Raw genomic sequence first — 17,537 nt, 5'->3', positions numbered from 1 at the left:
ATTTTAGGTCTTGAAGTGTCTGCTAATGAGCTGATGACCTGAATCAGATGTGTTTGATTAAGGAGACATGCAAAACGAATGGCCTATATACACTATGATTAAAAAACAAAACTTTTTAAGAAATAAATACATTTATTTAGCAAAGATGCCTTAAATTGATCAAATGTAGCAGTAAAAACTTTGACATTGATACCAAAAAAATAAAAATTATATTTAAAATAAATGCATTTTTTTTTTTAATTAATCTTTAATAAAAAAAATAAAAAATAAACTTTCTATTAATCAAAAAATTCTGGGGAAAAATGTTTCCACAAATAGCAGCACAACTCTTTGCAACATGGATAATAATAACAAATATTTTTTGAGCGGCAAATCAGCATATTACAATGATTTCTGAAGGATCATGTGACACTTAAGACTGGAGTAATGATGCTGAAAATTCAACTTAGCCATCAGAGGAATACATTTAGTTTTAACATATATTAAAATAGAAAACAGTAATTTTAATTTGTAATGATATTTTACAGTATTGCTGTTTTTTATTGTATTTTTGATCAAATAAATTCAGCCTTGGTGAGAATAAGAGACTTCTTTCAAAAACATCAAAAACTCTTACTGACCCCAAACTTTTGAGTCATAAAATTGATTCTAACTTTTCTTTATTGTGGTCCATTGATAATGTTTATGCTTATGCTTTTTCTTTTCTTTTTAAGATTTTCCTTTTATAAAAATTATAATTTTATATAAAAAAAATTGATAGCTGGAGATTTGTAATACTCTTTAAGTTAAAGATTTGTGGAAATGGAGTTTTGAATTTTGAATACTTATGCTCTTTTATTGCACCGCTGCCTCTTTACTTGCTCTTCATCACAATTTCTCTCTCCGTTTTTGCAGATGTCTTCCCTGAACTCTGTCAAGAGTCATAAACCACTGGGCTGCTGATGACCTGGAGGGAGGATATATTCCATATTCTCTCATTTATCCAAGATAGCTTAAATGGCTACACAATATCCACTCCATTAAAAGTTACAGCACTCAAAATATCCAGTTGTTTATTTACACCCTGTACAGCAAACAAATATAACATTTTCACATAAAAATCAGATTGCTGAATACCGTGATTTCAGGTTTGTGGTGTAAAATGTCTTTCCACCTGCAGAGATGAGAGGCAGAGAGGGGTTTTTTGTACTCGGTGAGGTGGTTGTAGCAAAAGTCAGGTATAGGGTCAGCTCTTCTTCTGCTTCATTCTTTGAGGTATCACCATATCAATATCTCTCTGAGCGTGCATTTTTGAGAAGAAACACTCGAAGTGATGAGTGCTGAACAGCCTGTAGGCCTCCAGAGACCGAATCAAACTCTGTGTTTCCTGTAACCTCAGCACCATGGGAAGTGACCGCCCACACTCCTGCACACATACAGAATAACGACGACCTGCTCTCCTCTGTCCAACGATGTGAGCCACTGCTCCGGGTGGTTTTACACAAAGTGATGATTTCTTTGTCAAACATCCCTTCGATACACACATGCACACACACACACACATCGGTTTTTCCCTAAAGCAATCCACAACCCCCAACCTGTTCATTCCTAGACCTCTACAGCTAGGCTTCCAATTAAATCAAAAGTGGTTTGTTTTTATTGGTGTTTTGCGCTGACAAGTGGGCTATCATCCTGATGACTCTACCTGTCAGTGAGCAACTGAAAATTCTCAGTTGACAATGCCCAATGCTTCCAATTAGGAGAGAATCAGACTCCTGGCGTGCTAGCGATCCTTCCACCCTCCCCCAAGGCCCTTCTTTAAGGTCCCCCCCACCACACCTTTGGCACCCCCATCTTTCGGCACTCACCCCACCAGCTTCTGCCATTTCGCTCTCTCATTCTTGCTTCCTTTATAATCTTCCCCTTCACTTTTTTCAAGGTAGGTATATTTCCTCTGCAAATTACTGACACAAAACGGGGTGGTGCACCGGCGGTCCCGAGCCTGAGTGCTGGTGGTCCCGAGCCCCCTGTCAGCTTTAATGAGCCAATAAAGGTATATTTCTCCAGCATGAATGCGCTAAAGTCTTTCTTGTGTGACAGCTGACTGGGAAATGTGAGTGTTAACCTTATAAAAGATTCAGCGGTTCTCATTATTTTCTGTCAAATCTTGCACCTGATGGCTTTAAGGTGCATCATTTGCATCACTGACTGGTCCAGGGTGTGCCCGTTATTTTTTTCTGAACAATGTTTGTTTGTTGACTTAAGTCAACATTTCTTTCTTTCTACATGTCTTTTTTTATCACAAGGCATGTTTTACTCAATGTTTCCAAATGACAGCGATGCCAAGTTTATCCAGGAACGTTGTACCATTTTCCTGAACATATCCAAATATATATTTAACAAACATGGAACAGAATAAATAAATGAAATTCAAAACATTGTTTTCACCCGAGGTGAGGTGAGATCAAAAGCCTTTGAAGCCTCTTGCCACTCATCTCTTCTGCCTCTCCCTCAAATCTACAAACAATCAGAGGATGTACGTTAAATACAAGTGTTTGTGTGACAGGTTTTTGGAGGGTGTTTCTGTGCATCTCCATCTGGTGTGTCAAGCTCCTGATTTTCTGTCCTTTATTAATTGTTTATTCTATGAATTGTCCAACTTGTGTAACATTGTGGCATTTACTGCGGTTGAAGCTTTCTATGATTTTGTATGGCCAATGTCAATCACTAAAGCTTAATCAGTGTTTAAATCATATGCACGCATGTTGTGAGGTGGTGTCAGTATGACTTTTTGCAGAATGTTGAAGCTTCTACAAGTTTTAGAGACTTGACATTACATCATTAATTCTTAATGCATTCATGTAAAAATGTAATTTTATTCTTACAAAGTGGGAACGAGAAAGTCATAGACTCAGCAGTATATGTGTGTGTGTGTGTGTGTGTGTGATGATATTATATTGTATATTTATGTTATTACTATTATATGTATGCTTATGTATTTACTAATAATTATGTCCATTACTTATTTAACAAGCGTACACCTGGCCTGACCATAAAAAGTATTTTTTATTTAATTATATGACAATTTTTTTAAATAATAATAAGAAAATATAAATAACTTTTTGATTAACTTGACTTTGCAATTACACAATGCCCAATGTAGCATGTGCTGTGCTTTTAAATGAAAAGATTGCTTGAGCCATTCAAGGATTTTGACTGTTTGGACATTTGAAGGAAAGCCAATGGGATTGAGCATTAAGCATTGAGCAATTTGTGATTTCTATGGGTTATTTTATAAAAGATTAATTTTCATTTAAAATGTTTGGTTTAAACTGATTGTTTTACTCATTAAGTTTACTGCACCTGTTGTCACTTTACTAAGAGGTCTGAATTTTATTTATACTCAAAACATTAAGCTCAAAACATACCATATAGATAACCCCTGTCATGGCCTGCCACAGAGACTATAGGGAAAAAAGAAGAAAAGACAAATCCCCACCACACGCAGTGGGCATCCTTATATGAGCCTCTAATCTAAAGTGAGTGCGCTTGCACCCCGCCTCACTGTGACAGCTTGCAGCCGTGTTGACACCCCTTGGGAGCGGGGAGAGGATTCACTAACCTGCCGCTGTCTGCAGCCGACTAGCGCTTCCAATCTGCTGTTCTGATGGGGGGCTCGATTATTTGGACCTGTCGAAAAAACACGAGGGGCTAACTGTTTGAGAGAAAGACGTGAAAGGCAGGACAATAGTTTTTCATGCATGTTAGAGTTTTGTGTCACGCTGGGCTTTCAGAAAGAGCAGTCGCCCTCTTTATTGCTCATTAACATTGCATACATTACCACTAGATTCTTGTTATGAACTAAACGACATGGTTGTTCGATAATCGCGTTTTATGCTTTGGAAAAAGAAAAGAACACTGAAGCATCAAGCGTCAAACAGACTGCCCAGTATTTAGGGTATAAAGCACAAATGAAACATTTATTCTGATCTTGACTATTAATGCTAGAACTACAAATGGTAAATATGTTATTATTATTCTTTTACGTTGCCAGTTATTATTATTAGCCTACTATATTTATTGTTTATTTTGTTTATATTGTTGACAGTAGCGTTAGAATAAACAATAAACTCAGTATGTAAGCGATATATATGAGTAGCCTATGTTTCGAGTGTGTAGAAAATACTAAAATGTACATTTGAGTGTAAACAAAATAGGCCTAATCATTATTTTCATTAGCATTTAGCAAGCAAGGCAGTTTTGAGTAACAAATTTCAAGAATTTAAAACCATTCTACCAAACCAAAACGTTTCTCTTCATCATAAAAGTGTATGTACATTTTTAAACTAAAGAAAAATATAATGAAAGTCACGAGAGTCTAAAGGGGTCCTCTGTGTTTTTTTTTTTAATGTCACATGTCACCAGAATGGCTGCCTGTAGCTGACTTTGATCTGGGGATATATATATGTATATAATTAAATAATAATAAATATGGGTAATATTGTATATATAAAAACAGTTTAGTATGTATTGCTTCACTTCTTATTTGTTTAAAAATTTCATTTTATTTGTTTAAAAAAGATACAAAACTATCATCATTCAACATTTTTATTTCTTAATCAAAATTTTTTTTGATCCCCTCAGAATTTCATCTGTTTAATGCGAGTGTAATATTGGTTTACATTTCTTAAACATTCTTAAACACTAACACCAAAAAAATATATACTTAAAGCCCCCCCCCCCCCCCCATCACACACACACACATTTCTTTTTTAAATGACTTACATTTCTAATATATTTTTTAATAAAAATGAGCTTCACTTCATTGCCACATTTTTTAATCCCAGAGCTGCATAGAAGTGTAACTGTGTGCCTTAAACATGTGCGTAGAATTAAATATAACAACATCAATACTTAAATTCAACTTTCAGTAGAAACTATAAAAGAACTATATGAGAAAAAAAATGGCCGATTTGTAAGAAAGTGGTCAACGCGCGATAGGAGGAGAGGAGAGGAGAGAAAAGACCTCCCCACTCCTCATAATAACCCAATTATAAGGCTCATCAATGAAGTAATGAAAGCAAACAGTGTGAAAATTGCCTGTAAACAGTTGGATCCGAGTCTCCTAATGAATTCAGTGTCTCTTTTAATCAAAGTGGGCGACCTGTGGGGAGGGGTTTACTGGGGGGTCCCGTTTCCTCTTAGCGAGCCAGTCAACACCCCAAAACACCTCCTAACCAATGGAAGCGAGTCGCTGGGGATTCACGTGGAAGGGGTGCCCTTAAAAACCTAGCCACAGAGTTGTGCACAAGTTCATTTGTTAGGCTTTATCTGACTTTCCGTTCCCCAATGTGTGTATTTAACCTGCATTACCTCAATAGCGCTTCTGTCTTCTTACAGCATTTTTTCAGCACTCTGCCGTCTAGCGCATTTGCGTTGCATCACCTGCGCCGGCACAGAATGTACTTGCCTTTTCGGTCCCGATTCGACTCTTCTCTCCACAGTGAAATACCTTTGAACTGATGAAAACTTCAGCTGCTCGATAGGCGCGAGGCTCGAGTTGACTCCGCTTTGCTTCTGTCCGTGGTGCTGAAATGCGCGCAGCCTCTAAGTAGGCTACCTTGCGGTTTTACATTAAAACTGTTACTTCAGAACTGCTTTGCTTTTAGCTACTATCGATGCTTCTCGTGTCCTCGTGAAATGCCAGTACTAAATAATAATAGCCTAATAATAACAATAATTAATTGAATTTACCAGCTGACAGTTTATCTAGGCTGTATCGATTTTGTGAGGAGTGAGGAGCCAAAGAAGAAGAAAAAACTTTTTTTTTTTTTTTTTTTTTTTTTTGGAGACAGGGTCTGTGTGTAGCCCACTTCATACAGAACCTCCTCAAGCATAATCCTTTTCCTTTTTTCAACTAAAAAAATCCTCCAGGAAGAGGACTTTTTTTTCAGACTGTGGATGAATATTTCTCATTTCCGATTCTGCTTTGGATTTTCCTTCTGGATAGATCGCTATTAAAATCGAGCGCCATTCACGCAGAACTTGATTGAATACAGATGATAATCTGAACAGAGGCTTCGCGCAAGCAGCAGTGTGGAGATGGAAGCGTCCACCAACGGCTCCAGTTTTGGAATCGACTCCTTGCTCTCCCACAGGCCTGGAAGCCCAGTCATCGCGAAGGGGGACAGTTTGGTTGGAGAATGCAGGTCCCCGCTGGAGTTCAGCCCCAGGTCAGACTTAGAGAGCGGTTGTTCTTCCCCTCCATCCCCGCGACAGGAGTGCGGTGAGGATCCTGCGCATAGACAGGGTCACCAGCTCGCGCTCGTGTCCCATTTGCAGCACGGGCCGATCTCCGCCGGATCGCAACCTCGGACTGTCACTTCATCCTTCTTAATAAGAGATATTCTGTCTGACTGTAAACCCTTGGCGGCGTGTGCTCCATATTCCAGTAACGGCCAGCCGACTCAGGAGACAGGGAGACTGGCATCAAAAATCGCAGACGACTTCATTGAAAAGATCCACAGTAACTCATCGTCAGACAGTGAATACAAAGGTAAACTATCACCTCGATTTTAGTGATATTTTAAAATTATTGCACGTGAACTAGAACATGACACAATTATATATAGCAAAGAGATCAAGTAGGTTGGCTTTTTGACTATCCATTGCTATGTTTTTAAAAGAATTGGGGCATAGAAAGAAAACAGAATTTTCGTAGTTTTCATGCTTTATTATTTATTTATTGTGTTCATTTTAGGCGTTTCTATAAAGGACAACAGATTATTATATATATATATATATATATATATATATATATATATATATATATATATATATATATATATAATTTTAATAGATAGATAGATAGATAGATAGATAGATAGATAGATAGATAGATAGATAGATAGATAGATAGAATCAACATGACATAATAATCTTATAATCCAAAACATTTTAGAATCAACCCTCGTAAAATTCATAGGTCTATTAAATATTTTGAAATCAATGAATGCATTTGTCTCTAGTGCAAAAATCATGAAATATTTGTGATTTCGGTGCAAGGAATATAGTTCATATCTATTTACGTGGATTATTCATATATTTTAACGTGCTCTCTAATTTAAAGCTTATTGTTAGGTGCAGAGCAAAGAAAGTTGATAAACAACATCAGCAAGATTCATTAAGGATTTGTCCAGGTGAAATTACATCTGAGAGGGGGAAAAGAGTGAAAGATCGTTTCCTGTGACATAACATTAGGTTGATTTAGTGATGCTAACACATAAAGGCCAGTGACTTTTGACAAATATGCCCTTATTAAATTAATACATTTATAAAAACTTGATTTATTTTTATTGCTATTTGTCTCTTTATTACAAATAATTTGTATTGTTATAGTTGTTGGTGTCCGTGTGTTCGGCCTACTGGAGACTGGTATGGTCGTTGCTGATTCTGATAATTTTGCAAAAGTGTTAGGCTATCACCAAAATCTTGCTCTCTTATTGGAAGTAGGGCATGATGCCTCTCAACTTTGCCAACCTTCAGCTATGAATCCAAATATATTTCTGCTCTCATATCATGACATTACTAGCTTGGCAAGTCTATAGGAGCGTTGATCAAAATTAATGCTCTCCAAATCAAAGCCATTCCATCTCCAGAGCGCTTATAAAGAGTATGTGCGCAGCTTTGATTTTTGCCTTTTCTACCCCCTTATATTTCAGGGATTTGATGCAATTTGTCCCAGTGCTAATCAGATTTGTAACGCACGGGGTCGGTCCGCTCTTTATTTCGCTCTTATCCCCGGCCCTGTGAAGTTTCTCCGGTCTCGGTTGAAAGTTTTCCATCCCTCGTGGCTCAATTAGCCGGATTATTGTGCTCCTTGAGAGACGAGTCAACTACTCGACTGGCAAGGTCTCTCGCGTCCTGTCCCTCTCTTTCTGGGTTCAGAGAGAAAGAATTTGGTCTAGATAGGGAGAGAGGGTTGAATTAAATATCACAACCCTTGTGTATTCACATTCTGAAAATAAAATCTGAAAAAATGCATGACAGAATTACAAGTTACTAACGATTACTAACTAACTCATGCTAATCATTGCCCTTTCGTTCTATTTGATGTTTCAGTGAAAGAGGAGGGCGACAGAGAAATCTCGAGCAGCAGAGACAGCCCGCAGGCTCGCCTGAAGAAGCCACGGAAAGCGCGGACCGCCTTCACTGACCATCAGCTCGCCCAGCTGGAGCGCAGTTTTGAGCGTCAGAAGTACCTGAGTGTGCAGGACAGGATGGAGCTGGCAGCATCTCTCAACCTGACCGACACGCAGGTCAAAACCTGGTACCAGAACAGGAGGTGAGCATGTGGTCAGCTGGAAACAAATGCTTGAGTACATCCCAGAAACATTAAATAAGAAAAGAAAAAAATATGCAGAAATTAAATGGTAATTATTCTGTTATCCATTGCATTTTATAAATGTCATTTTTATTATGCTAATAAGAGAATATGCACTTGTGTGTAGACCTATCATATTTTTTTCCTTTGATTTATAAGTCTCATGCCAAAGACAAAAATAAATGGCAGGTGTAAAGTAAAGGAAATGTAAAGTAAAGGAAATGTAAAAAGTAAAGGAAATGCTACAGAATAAATATACACCCTTTTTAATTTAAGCATAAAATAATAAGCTTTTCATATTTAAAGGGGCTAAAAGATTCACATCAGTCTTATTTTATAACTTAAAAATAACTGCAAAATGGCTATATTATAACAAGAAATTCAACATATATTGTTCTTCCACAAGTGGTTTATTTACATATTTTCCTATTGTATTCGCAGCATCTAATTTTGTGATAAGTTAAAGATTTGAAATTAATACTCAGAATTTTATCCACGAATGGTGTATGATTAAATATTATTAATTAATGAAATATTCGGGACATTTGCTACCTGCTTTTGAACTTATATCTTGTTTATATTAGTTTCACAATAAATGTGAATTACATATCAAAATAGACTGCTTCAGGAAACTTTCCCATAGCTCTCAGCAGATTTGTGGACCTCATATTGCAATTTATTAGTTTTTCTATTTTAACGTAAATCATATTATTATTGAATTGTGTGCTCAAAACTGATATTTATACAGTTACTTAAAGGATAAATCATAGAGGGTTCCGATTTGATTTATCTTTGGGTTTTATGTTTCGCTTGGAAATAGGCTTGCAAGAAAATACACGTAGCCTACTCGATCTTTTTATTTCTTATTGTTATGATCAGAAGATAAAACACGTTGAATAATTTCAATCATATTTTACCTATACTAACATCATCCTTTTTCGTCTTGGAAAAAAAGGACGAAGTGGAAGAGACAAACGGCGGTCGGACTGGAATTGTTAGCGGAGGCTGGAAATTATTCTGCGCTGCAAAGGATGTTCCCTTCTCCGTATTTCTACCCTCAAAGCCTGATGTCGAATCTGGACCCTGGAGCAGCGCTCTACTTATACAGGGGACCTTCGGCACCCCCGCCGGCGCTGCAGCGTCCTCTCGTTCCCCGGATTCTTCTGCACGGTCTCCAGGGCGCCAACGAGCCGCCGCCGCCTCTGCCCCCCCTCTCCGGTGTGTTATCCAGACCGACACCACCGCGATGAACGGCATGACTCGGACTTGTTACAATACATGGCAGCTTTGAACTCCACCATCAAAAAACAAAGAAAGAAAAAAACTAATTTACTGGTGACAATATATTCGAGTAATTTTACGAAGCCACAAAAACAAACTGACACACACACACACAAAAAAAAACATATTTAAGCTTTATTTAATTATTTATTTTACTTATGTTTATTTTTTAACTTATGTTTATATTTTTGTTTACCCTAAATGTTAATTCTGAAAAAAACAAAAAACAAATACAGACCGTTTACTGAAAGCAATAAGAACGGGATATGATACTGCAGGGACGCTTCGTTTTTATAAATTATTATTATTATTATTATTATTATTATTATTTTAACTTGTCAGTATTACATATGTTAATTGTTGGTGCATCCCTGACGCAAATAATATTTAAATACTAGATTCTTATTTAATTCTCCTGAGATCAAATCGAGGTCATAAATCGTGGGCTTTGTATGGACCCTCTAAAATGTACAAAGCAAAAGAGGTGTAAATAAGAATATTTTGTTTTATGTTGAAAGACAATTCTCTAATTTTCTCTTTTTGTATCATATGTCCAAGCCTTACGTTAACAGGTGAGATTGACTTGAGCGGCACATGTAAACCCGACAAACAGCTGAATGGTGCGGAGTGCAATGCCTAGACAGAACAAGCAGGTGGATTGGACAAAATGGATTATTAATCGATTATCAATCGATTCTTTTTGTGCTGCTTTTGAATCCTGCGCAACTGCCAGTATCACTTTGATGTTGTTGGGAAAACGCCAAGTCCTCGTTTTGTACTCAATGAGACGTCACGAAGATCGATGACATGCAAAGTGTTGTTCGCCCAGGCATTGTGCAACAACTCTGTATAAAGCCGTTGAAATATCTTGTCAATCTTTCTGGTGAAGCTGTATATTGAGAATAATGATTTGTGAAGTAATGATTCTCGTAATTCCAAATGATTTTCGTTCGTGCCCCCGTGAGTTTAGCAGTGTGAACTTCTTAAAAACTCTTAAAACTGCTGGATGTGCTGGGGAGGGTTGTCTTTAAGCAAGGAGAATTACTTTTATAAATGTGCTAATAAAGATCTTTCATTAATTTACCACTGACTGAGAATGTGGAGGTAGCCTATACAAATAGGCTACTGTGTGAATACACACTCGTGTTATCATAGACAATTCAATCACACTAAACCAACAGCCAATAAAAAAGGTATGCTGGTGCATAATGCGCGTGCCAGACCGCGTGTCATTGACACATTATAAATGTATGGTTTAAGAAAATTACTATTGCAAAATTTACCAAAGCCTGTACTTTGCAACAATAACTCCATGCAACCAATGCATGATGTGTTGAATGCGACCACTGAGACAATCTTACCTTTTCACAAACGTATATGGATAGTGTAGTCACTTTTGTTTTGTATGTCAGTGCCAATGACAGTTAATTCAAACAATTTCAGAAGCCTTTTTTTAAATCATAAAATAATCCACACTATGAATTCCTGATAAAGCGATAAGTGGGCCAAAACTAAATTAAGATTTTATAATTTATATAATTTTACAAATAAATTGTATATTTAAATTATTTTGTTAAATGGATTGGTCAACACGAAGTGGGGGGAAAAGGAGTCGTGTATATGTAATGACTTATTTGTACCTCTATAACTGAAATATGAACTGAAATGGTTCAATTGTCTTAAGGTTTCGTTTTTAAAAGTTATAGAGGACTAAGTTTCGACAAGAAACATAAAAAAAAACAACAACAACAACAACAACAACAAAAAAAACCAGATTAAGACCAAAAAAGTAAACCAATAAAATTAGTTACATATGTTATGTCAAGTCATTGCTTTTGAAATGTATCCAGTAATTTAATGAAAAGTAAAAGTTTGCTTATGAAAATAAACTTAAACAATCGCTAGTGATAGCAAAATCATAAAATTTGAACTCGGGGAACTCTTATATTCTGATATTTCTGGCAAATGTGTTTGAATAATTTTAAACATGACTGTCAGACACTTTGCTCAAACCCCACGCTATTTGGTTAGCATCCTGGATTTAATTTGTCGAAACGACCAAAAAAAAAAAAAGGTTAATAAGATTGTCGCACCCAAGGAAGTGTATATTCACCTCCTTAACCTTTCAGAAATGCCTGGAGATTTGGGAAGTTAATTCTACCTTCATATTTTAAAGTTTAACGTGACTTCCTCTTATTAATAGGTCACACTTTAAATCACACTTTATCATTTGATCATGAATCATATGAGCCAGTCTCAATACAATTTAAAACGATGTTCATTTTATTGCCAGCACGATAAAAGGGAAATACTGAGAGATTGGATGTTGGTTGTGGGTACGTGATCTCGCTCTCTCTCACGCACACACTCAACACTTGTAATCCTCCATTGTCTCGTGTCTACAAGAGTTTTGCACTAAAACAGAATTATGCATCACTAAGCAAGCGGAGTCATTTCATTTAGTTTTTATAAACAATATGTGGATGAAATATTAATGGTCACCTAACTGTGTAATTGTTTAAGTGCCCTAAGTGATCCCATTTGGAAATGGATTGTTTCCATACCCTTTCTCGAGCGTGTTGGTTTGCTGCTCTTTGCCAAACGGCCCCAACAGCTGGTCACCGGGCAGAGCTGACTGCGGCTCGGATCAGCAAGGGGACATCTGGTCAGCGGCAAGACGGGACCCCCCTTCATCCCCCCTCAGTGAGCCTAAGACTGACTTTAACCCAACCACGAGACCGTCCCATAAAGCTCAGGGTTTAGGGACTGCTCTGACAGGGCGACTGAATGGGATATTAACGAGCAGACAAAAGACTTTAATAGCTTTTAATTGGACGTCGATAACATGTGACCGGTCGGGCTCCTGCTGCAAACTTTCGCATAGCACATGTTATCCTGCGTCTCATCATTGGTCTCCTGCTCATGAATCACTAAGTAGAGAGCGAGAAAACATTTTAAGGACTTTTCATATGGCTTGTTTGTGAGGTGGGGATATATGCAACAATATATATATATATATATATATATATATATATATATATATATTTTTTTTTTTTTTCAATACAATTTCAGTACTTTTTTCAAGTACTTAATTTGCATTCTTGTTTTGCACACATTCGCTAAAGCATAACAATTTAAAATGAAAACTAGAATAATAAAAATAATAACGGAAATAATTCTAATAAGACGATAAATGCTCGTTTTTTTTTTAACAGATGCGCACGGGGAAAAAGTGACATATCAATTCAGATCAAACATTTAAATTATCACATGGATCTGCACATGATCCAAAGGAGGCTGATGACCCCCCTCAATATTTATGAAAAGGGTTATTCTTGCGAAGTGCGCAGCTGATTGCAAGAAAAGCTCCTCCGTCTTGTTAATAGGCGCAGAGATTTTTGCATGTGAAAGGATAGTGGTAAATCCCTCGGCTCTTACCGAGGATTGTCCCCGGCTCAGGGTTAATGAAGTGCGGATAGAGTCTCGCTGATCTCCCGACAAACAAAAACACAACACGGAGAGCTTAGAGCCGCAGGATCAGTGACTCTGATTAAGCTCATTGACTCAGAATAAAAACCAAACAAAACAGCCTTCTGATGAAATTAAGAGTCAATCAAAGCGCAATTTGCATCGTGATTTGTGCGACTGTCTTTCTCCTATGTTTTTCTGACGATTGCCATTTCGTTTCTTGCAATGAAATTCAGTGTAAGAAGCAGAAACATTAATTATGTTCTATCTCTATTTATCCCTCTTTTTTTCTGGGCTTTGAAACAAACCTGCTTGACATTTAATTAAAATGTAAAAAAAAAGAAAAAGAAAAGAAGTAATATAATAAATAAAAGGTAATCATAATAATAATTAGTAATACTACTACTACTACTAGGCTATATAACCGATACACAGGGTAAAATAGTTATTTACCTAAACATTATTTGAGCAAATAAATAAATAATATATATGAATAGTTACAGATGAAAAGCTTTTCTCTAAAGCTTTATGTTTGACCAATAATATTAGAAATGTACCCATGATGCAGAAATAGCCTATGGAAAATTGAGTAATTTATGGCCAGAAAGATATTAACTTGGTGTTTACAATTAATACCTACATACAAAAAGCTTATAAATCTGTTTTATTTGCATTCTTTTAGATTTTATATTATTTTTTAATAATAATAATAATAATTATTATTATTATTATTATAAATCCTAAATTATTCATTCAAAATAATCAACTTCCTAAAAATAATAATAATGATCACACTAAATAGAAAATCTTAATAATCTTCCTCCTAGCGCAGGTGTGGATGGAATTCTGGGAAAGTGGGACAGCGATTGGGCAACGACATCAGTGGTACCTGCTGCGGGGTCACGACACCCGTGATCCTCAGGGGAAGGTGGTTGGGATGCTGTCGCTGTGATACTCACATTTGTCCTCTACATAAACTTAGTTGGCCATAGAGACAAGGGGAAATGCTGGAAAACACTGTTGAAAAAAAAGTGTACAAAAAAAAAAATCTGATTCAGCAACACACACAGACACATTTAGGAAATGGGGGGTACAAAAGCGAAACAATAGAAAGAGACAGCGAGCAGTTCCCAAGATACTGTCCCAGGTATCAAATCCAATCCTTGCCTGAAGGTATACGAAGTGTGGAGGTATAAAGGCCTCAGAGTGAGGCAGCAAGATAGCTCAGTAATCATTCCTCCAGTAAAACCCAAAGCATTTCTAAACTTGGGTCAGGGGCAAAAGGATTGACATACCAATTTTGGCAAATAATGAAAACACTCTTCCCGCAGTCCAGCATAGGAAAAAGTGTGAGGGAACACAGAACAGTCCACGTGGAAAAGAATAGTGGACCTAAAAGGTGCTCATTGCAGGAATCCCCTGCAGTCAGCAATAACAGTCATGTTCATCTCAGCAGGGGACAATGTAAGGAACACTGGTATTAGGTGACAGGCTGATTATCTAATCAATAAGGGCGAACTGTCATGCAACCCATCAGTAACCCCCCACTCGCACTGTTCCATCACACAGATGAGTGAACAAGCAGAGAACTGTCCCGTGGGAGCGTTCGCTACCCTGGAGGATGTAGACAGCGCTAACAACACCCACCCCTAAACCCCTAGGCCTAGCAGGGGGGCACTAAACACATCCCTCTCTATACTGACACCCAATGGCTGGGAGAAATACAACCCTGTAGACCTACATAAACCACACAAGCAAAACTTTATTCCAGGTAGGTACAACCGCACAAATCAGTATGTTGGTCAAAAAAATTAAATAATGGATTTTTTATGGATAAGAATATTAATAATATGTTCAGTAATGAATCTTGTTGTTCTTTTTACTAATAAATCATTGTAGACTTTCGACTGCTACAACGCTGTCACAATCCCAACATACTGTAGGTACATATAAAGTAGTTCTTCTTTGTTTGGGCTCATTTAAAGTGGATTAGGTTTGAGAAAAGATGAACTTTCTTGAGAACCTTTGCGCACCCCTGGGTCAGAATGCTGGACCTGGTGAGCCCCTGAGTCTCATAAACATAAAGGAAGGAATAGATATGAATAAAGGATGAGGAAGGGTATACATGTATTTTTAACACCCTTCTGTGTAAAGCCTGGCAAGAGAGTGCATTTTGGGTTTGTGAGAGGGAAGGGGGTAAAGGGACGGGTGGGCAATGTGTTTTTATTTGTTTTGTTTTTTGACTTTTGTGTTATTGTGTAGAATATATATATATATATATATATATATATATATATATATATATATATATATATATATATATATATATATATATATAACAATTTATGCATTTAGCAGATGCTTTTATCCAAAGCGACTTACAGTACAGTGCATTAAGGCTTTCAATTTTTACCTATCATGTGTTCCCGGGGAATCGAACCCCGCAATGCTCTACCAATTGAGCTACAGGAACATTAACTTAATTTTTAATTTAATTTAATTTAATTTAATTTAATTTAATTTATAATTAATTATTACAAATATATTGATACATATCTTTAGTTAGAAATCAAATTATTATATATTATATAATACAATTAGATATATAAGAATAATTTACAATATATTATATATTCTATGATTAGATCATTAACAATAAATTATGAAAAAAGGAACGCAAAAATGAGATGAATGGTGTGATGAAGATGTTGAATCAGGGGTTGTTAATTCTTGTTCGGGGACTTTAGCAGGGCTGCCACTAGCAGTCACCAGGAAAGCCCACAGGGAAGAGTCTCACAGACACTGCATCTGCTCTTCAAGTCTATTTCCATTTCCATTCATTTGCTTCTTTTACATTTTTTTAGATAATAATAATAAAATAAAAACATGTATTTAATAGCAAATTCATTTTAAGACTTACAACTCAAAGACCATTGGGCTATATGGAGGAAGAGCAGTGATGCACAAGTAAGGTACAGTGAGTGTTATTTATTGGTTTCAAATAGCTCCTTATTGGACAGGGGAGAAGAAGGAATGGACAGTACATCCAGTGACTAACCCTTGACTCCTCACTCACCACTGGGACCCTCAGGGCCAGTCAGGCAGCTGCCTAACTGAGTGATGACTTCAGGCCAGGGCAGGGACTAGGGGCTAACGAGGAATTGATGGAGTGCCTGAGAAGCTGGGAGAGAAAAAGGTGGAAAAAAAGCAGATTAGCTAAGCTAACACTGACAATGACTCAAACACCGTTGGAAAAAAACAGTAGCAAAATTCTGTCTGACAATAGGGGGGAAGCTACTTGAGTAAGTTCACTATTATCCAACATACATTTGATCATCAGAGGACCTGATATTATAAATATTTACATACATCAGAGAGATGTGGGAATTTACAGACGATTGTCTGACAGATCAGAATGGAGATTTTCACAGCGGGAAATAGGCAACGGCAGCTTCTTTTCTATCTGAGGGAGAGAGGTTTCCCACATTTGAAGTCAGTTGAGTGTGGCAAACAGAATAAAGATGGAAAAGCGTGATGGCACATAAAGCTCGGAGACGGGCGGAAAAAAAGGCTTAATATGGTTATCAATAAAATTGTCTCTGCCAGGCGCAGCAGTTTAACCTCTTTAGTGCGTTCGGCTTCTCCTAATGGGGGATGACGTGTGTTGTGGGTGAAGTACGCTTCATGCCTGTCTTCACAAAGTCAGTTTGATGGGTTCATAGCTTCTCACACAGGTGAGAATCCCTTTGGAGTCCCACAGACGTTGGCACAAGACACGACATAAAACAAACGGATCTCACAGCAGAAGAAAAACAGACACTTGAAAGAGGCCGAGAATGACTCTCTTACTTATGACTTTTTATTGATTTGATCTGTATCAGGAGAACCAAGCAATGGCCGATGCATCCGATGAGTTTCACATTCCTCATCATTTTCCTTTTGCTGAGAGGAGTGAAAAACATTATGGGTGCAATGAGATACCGTATGAAGACATTTGTCATCACAACTGTGAATTTCAGAAACTGAGCTTTTTTTTCCATAAGAATAGGTTAAGAATAGAGATAGTGTGAGCTATAGTCCATTCACATTTTCAGATTAATCACTTATGTAATAACTGTCAAGATAATAATTCAGATAATTATTATTTAAGATTTTAAATAGCCATTCTCAAAAAGAGAGCCACGTATATAATGAGAATATATAATACTTTATAAATAACTGAATATATAACGGTAGGCCTATGCAGTATATTATTCTATAAATTTACAGTTTATAACAAATAAAATACATTTGTAATATTTGTTATTCATATATGCATTTTATATTTTAAGTATAAGTATTATATATATATATATATATATATATATATATATATATATATATATATATATATATATATATATATATATATATATATATATATATA

The 17,537-nt window shown here is 36.6% G+C and overlaps 1 protein-coding gene across 2 annotated transcripts; it reads left to right on the top strand.

Annotated features, from left to right (window-relative positions):
• The first annotated feature begins 5,178 nt into the window (after window positions 1-5,178).
• On the top strand, window positions 5,179-12,639 carry LOC127941498 (barH-like 1 homeobox protein). 2 transcript variants are annotated; one of them, XM_052536581.1, is made up of 4 exons: window positions 5,179-6,535; window positions 8,101-8,323; window positions 9,318-9,607; window positions 12,257-12,639. In XM_052536581.1, exons 1-4 carry the CDS (start codon window positions 6,082-6,084, stop codon window positions 12,625-12,627), a joined length of 1,338 nt encoding a protein of 445 aa, XP_052392541.1. In that variant the 5' UTR covers window positions 5,179-6,081; the 3' UTR covers window positions 12,628-12,639. The 2 variants fall into 2 exon arrangements, with proteins under 2 accessions (XP_052392541.1, XP_052392540.1); XM_052536580.1 differs by lacking the exon at window positions 12,257-12,639 and having other exon boundaries at window positions 5,181-6,535; window positions 9,318-10,726.
• Window positions 12,640-17,537: the final 4,898 nt, after the last annotated feature.

This window comes from Carassius gibelio, chromosome A21 (assembly GCF_023724105.1).
Source record: "Carassius gibelio isolate Cgi1373 ecotype wild population from Czech Republic chromosome A21, carGib1.2-hapl.c, whole genome shotgun sequence".
In the NCBI taxonomy this organism is placed as follows: domain Eukaryota; kingdom Metazoa; phylum Chordata; class Actinopteri; order Cypriniformes; family Cyprinidae; genus Carassius; species Carassius gibelio.
The sequence above is the reverse complement of the archived record's forward strand: the minus strand, read 5'-3'. Positions and strand labels throughout refer to the sequence as shown.

Coding starts and splice junctions, on each gene's coding strand:
- LOC127941498 (XM_052536581.1), top strand. CDS start 6,082: ATGGAAGCGTCCACCAACGGCTCCAGTTTTGGAATCGACTCCTTGCTC. Junction 8,324..9,317: donor ACCTGGTACCAGAACAGGAG/GTGAGCATGTGG, acceptor TTGGAAAAAAAG/GACGAAGTGGAAGAGACAAA. Junction 9,608..12,256: donor ATCCAGACCGACACCACCGC/GATGAACGGCAT, acceptor ACGGCCCCAACA/GCTGGTCACCGGGCAGAGCT.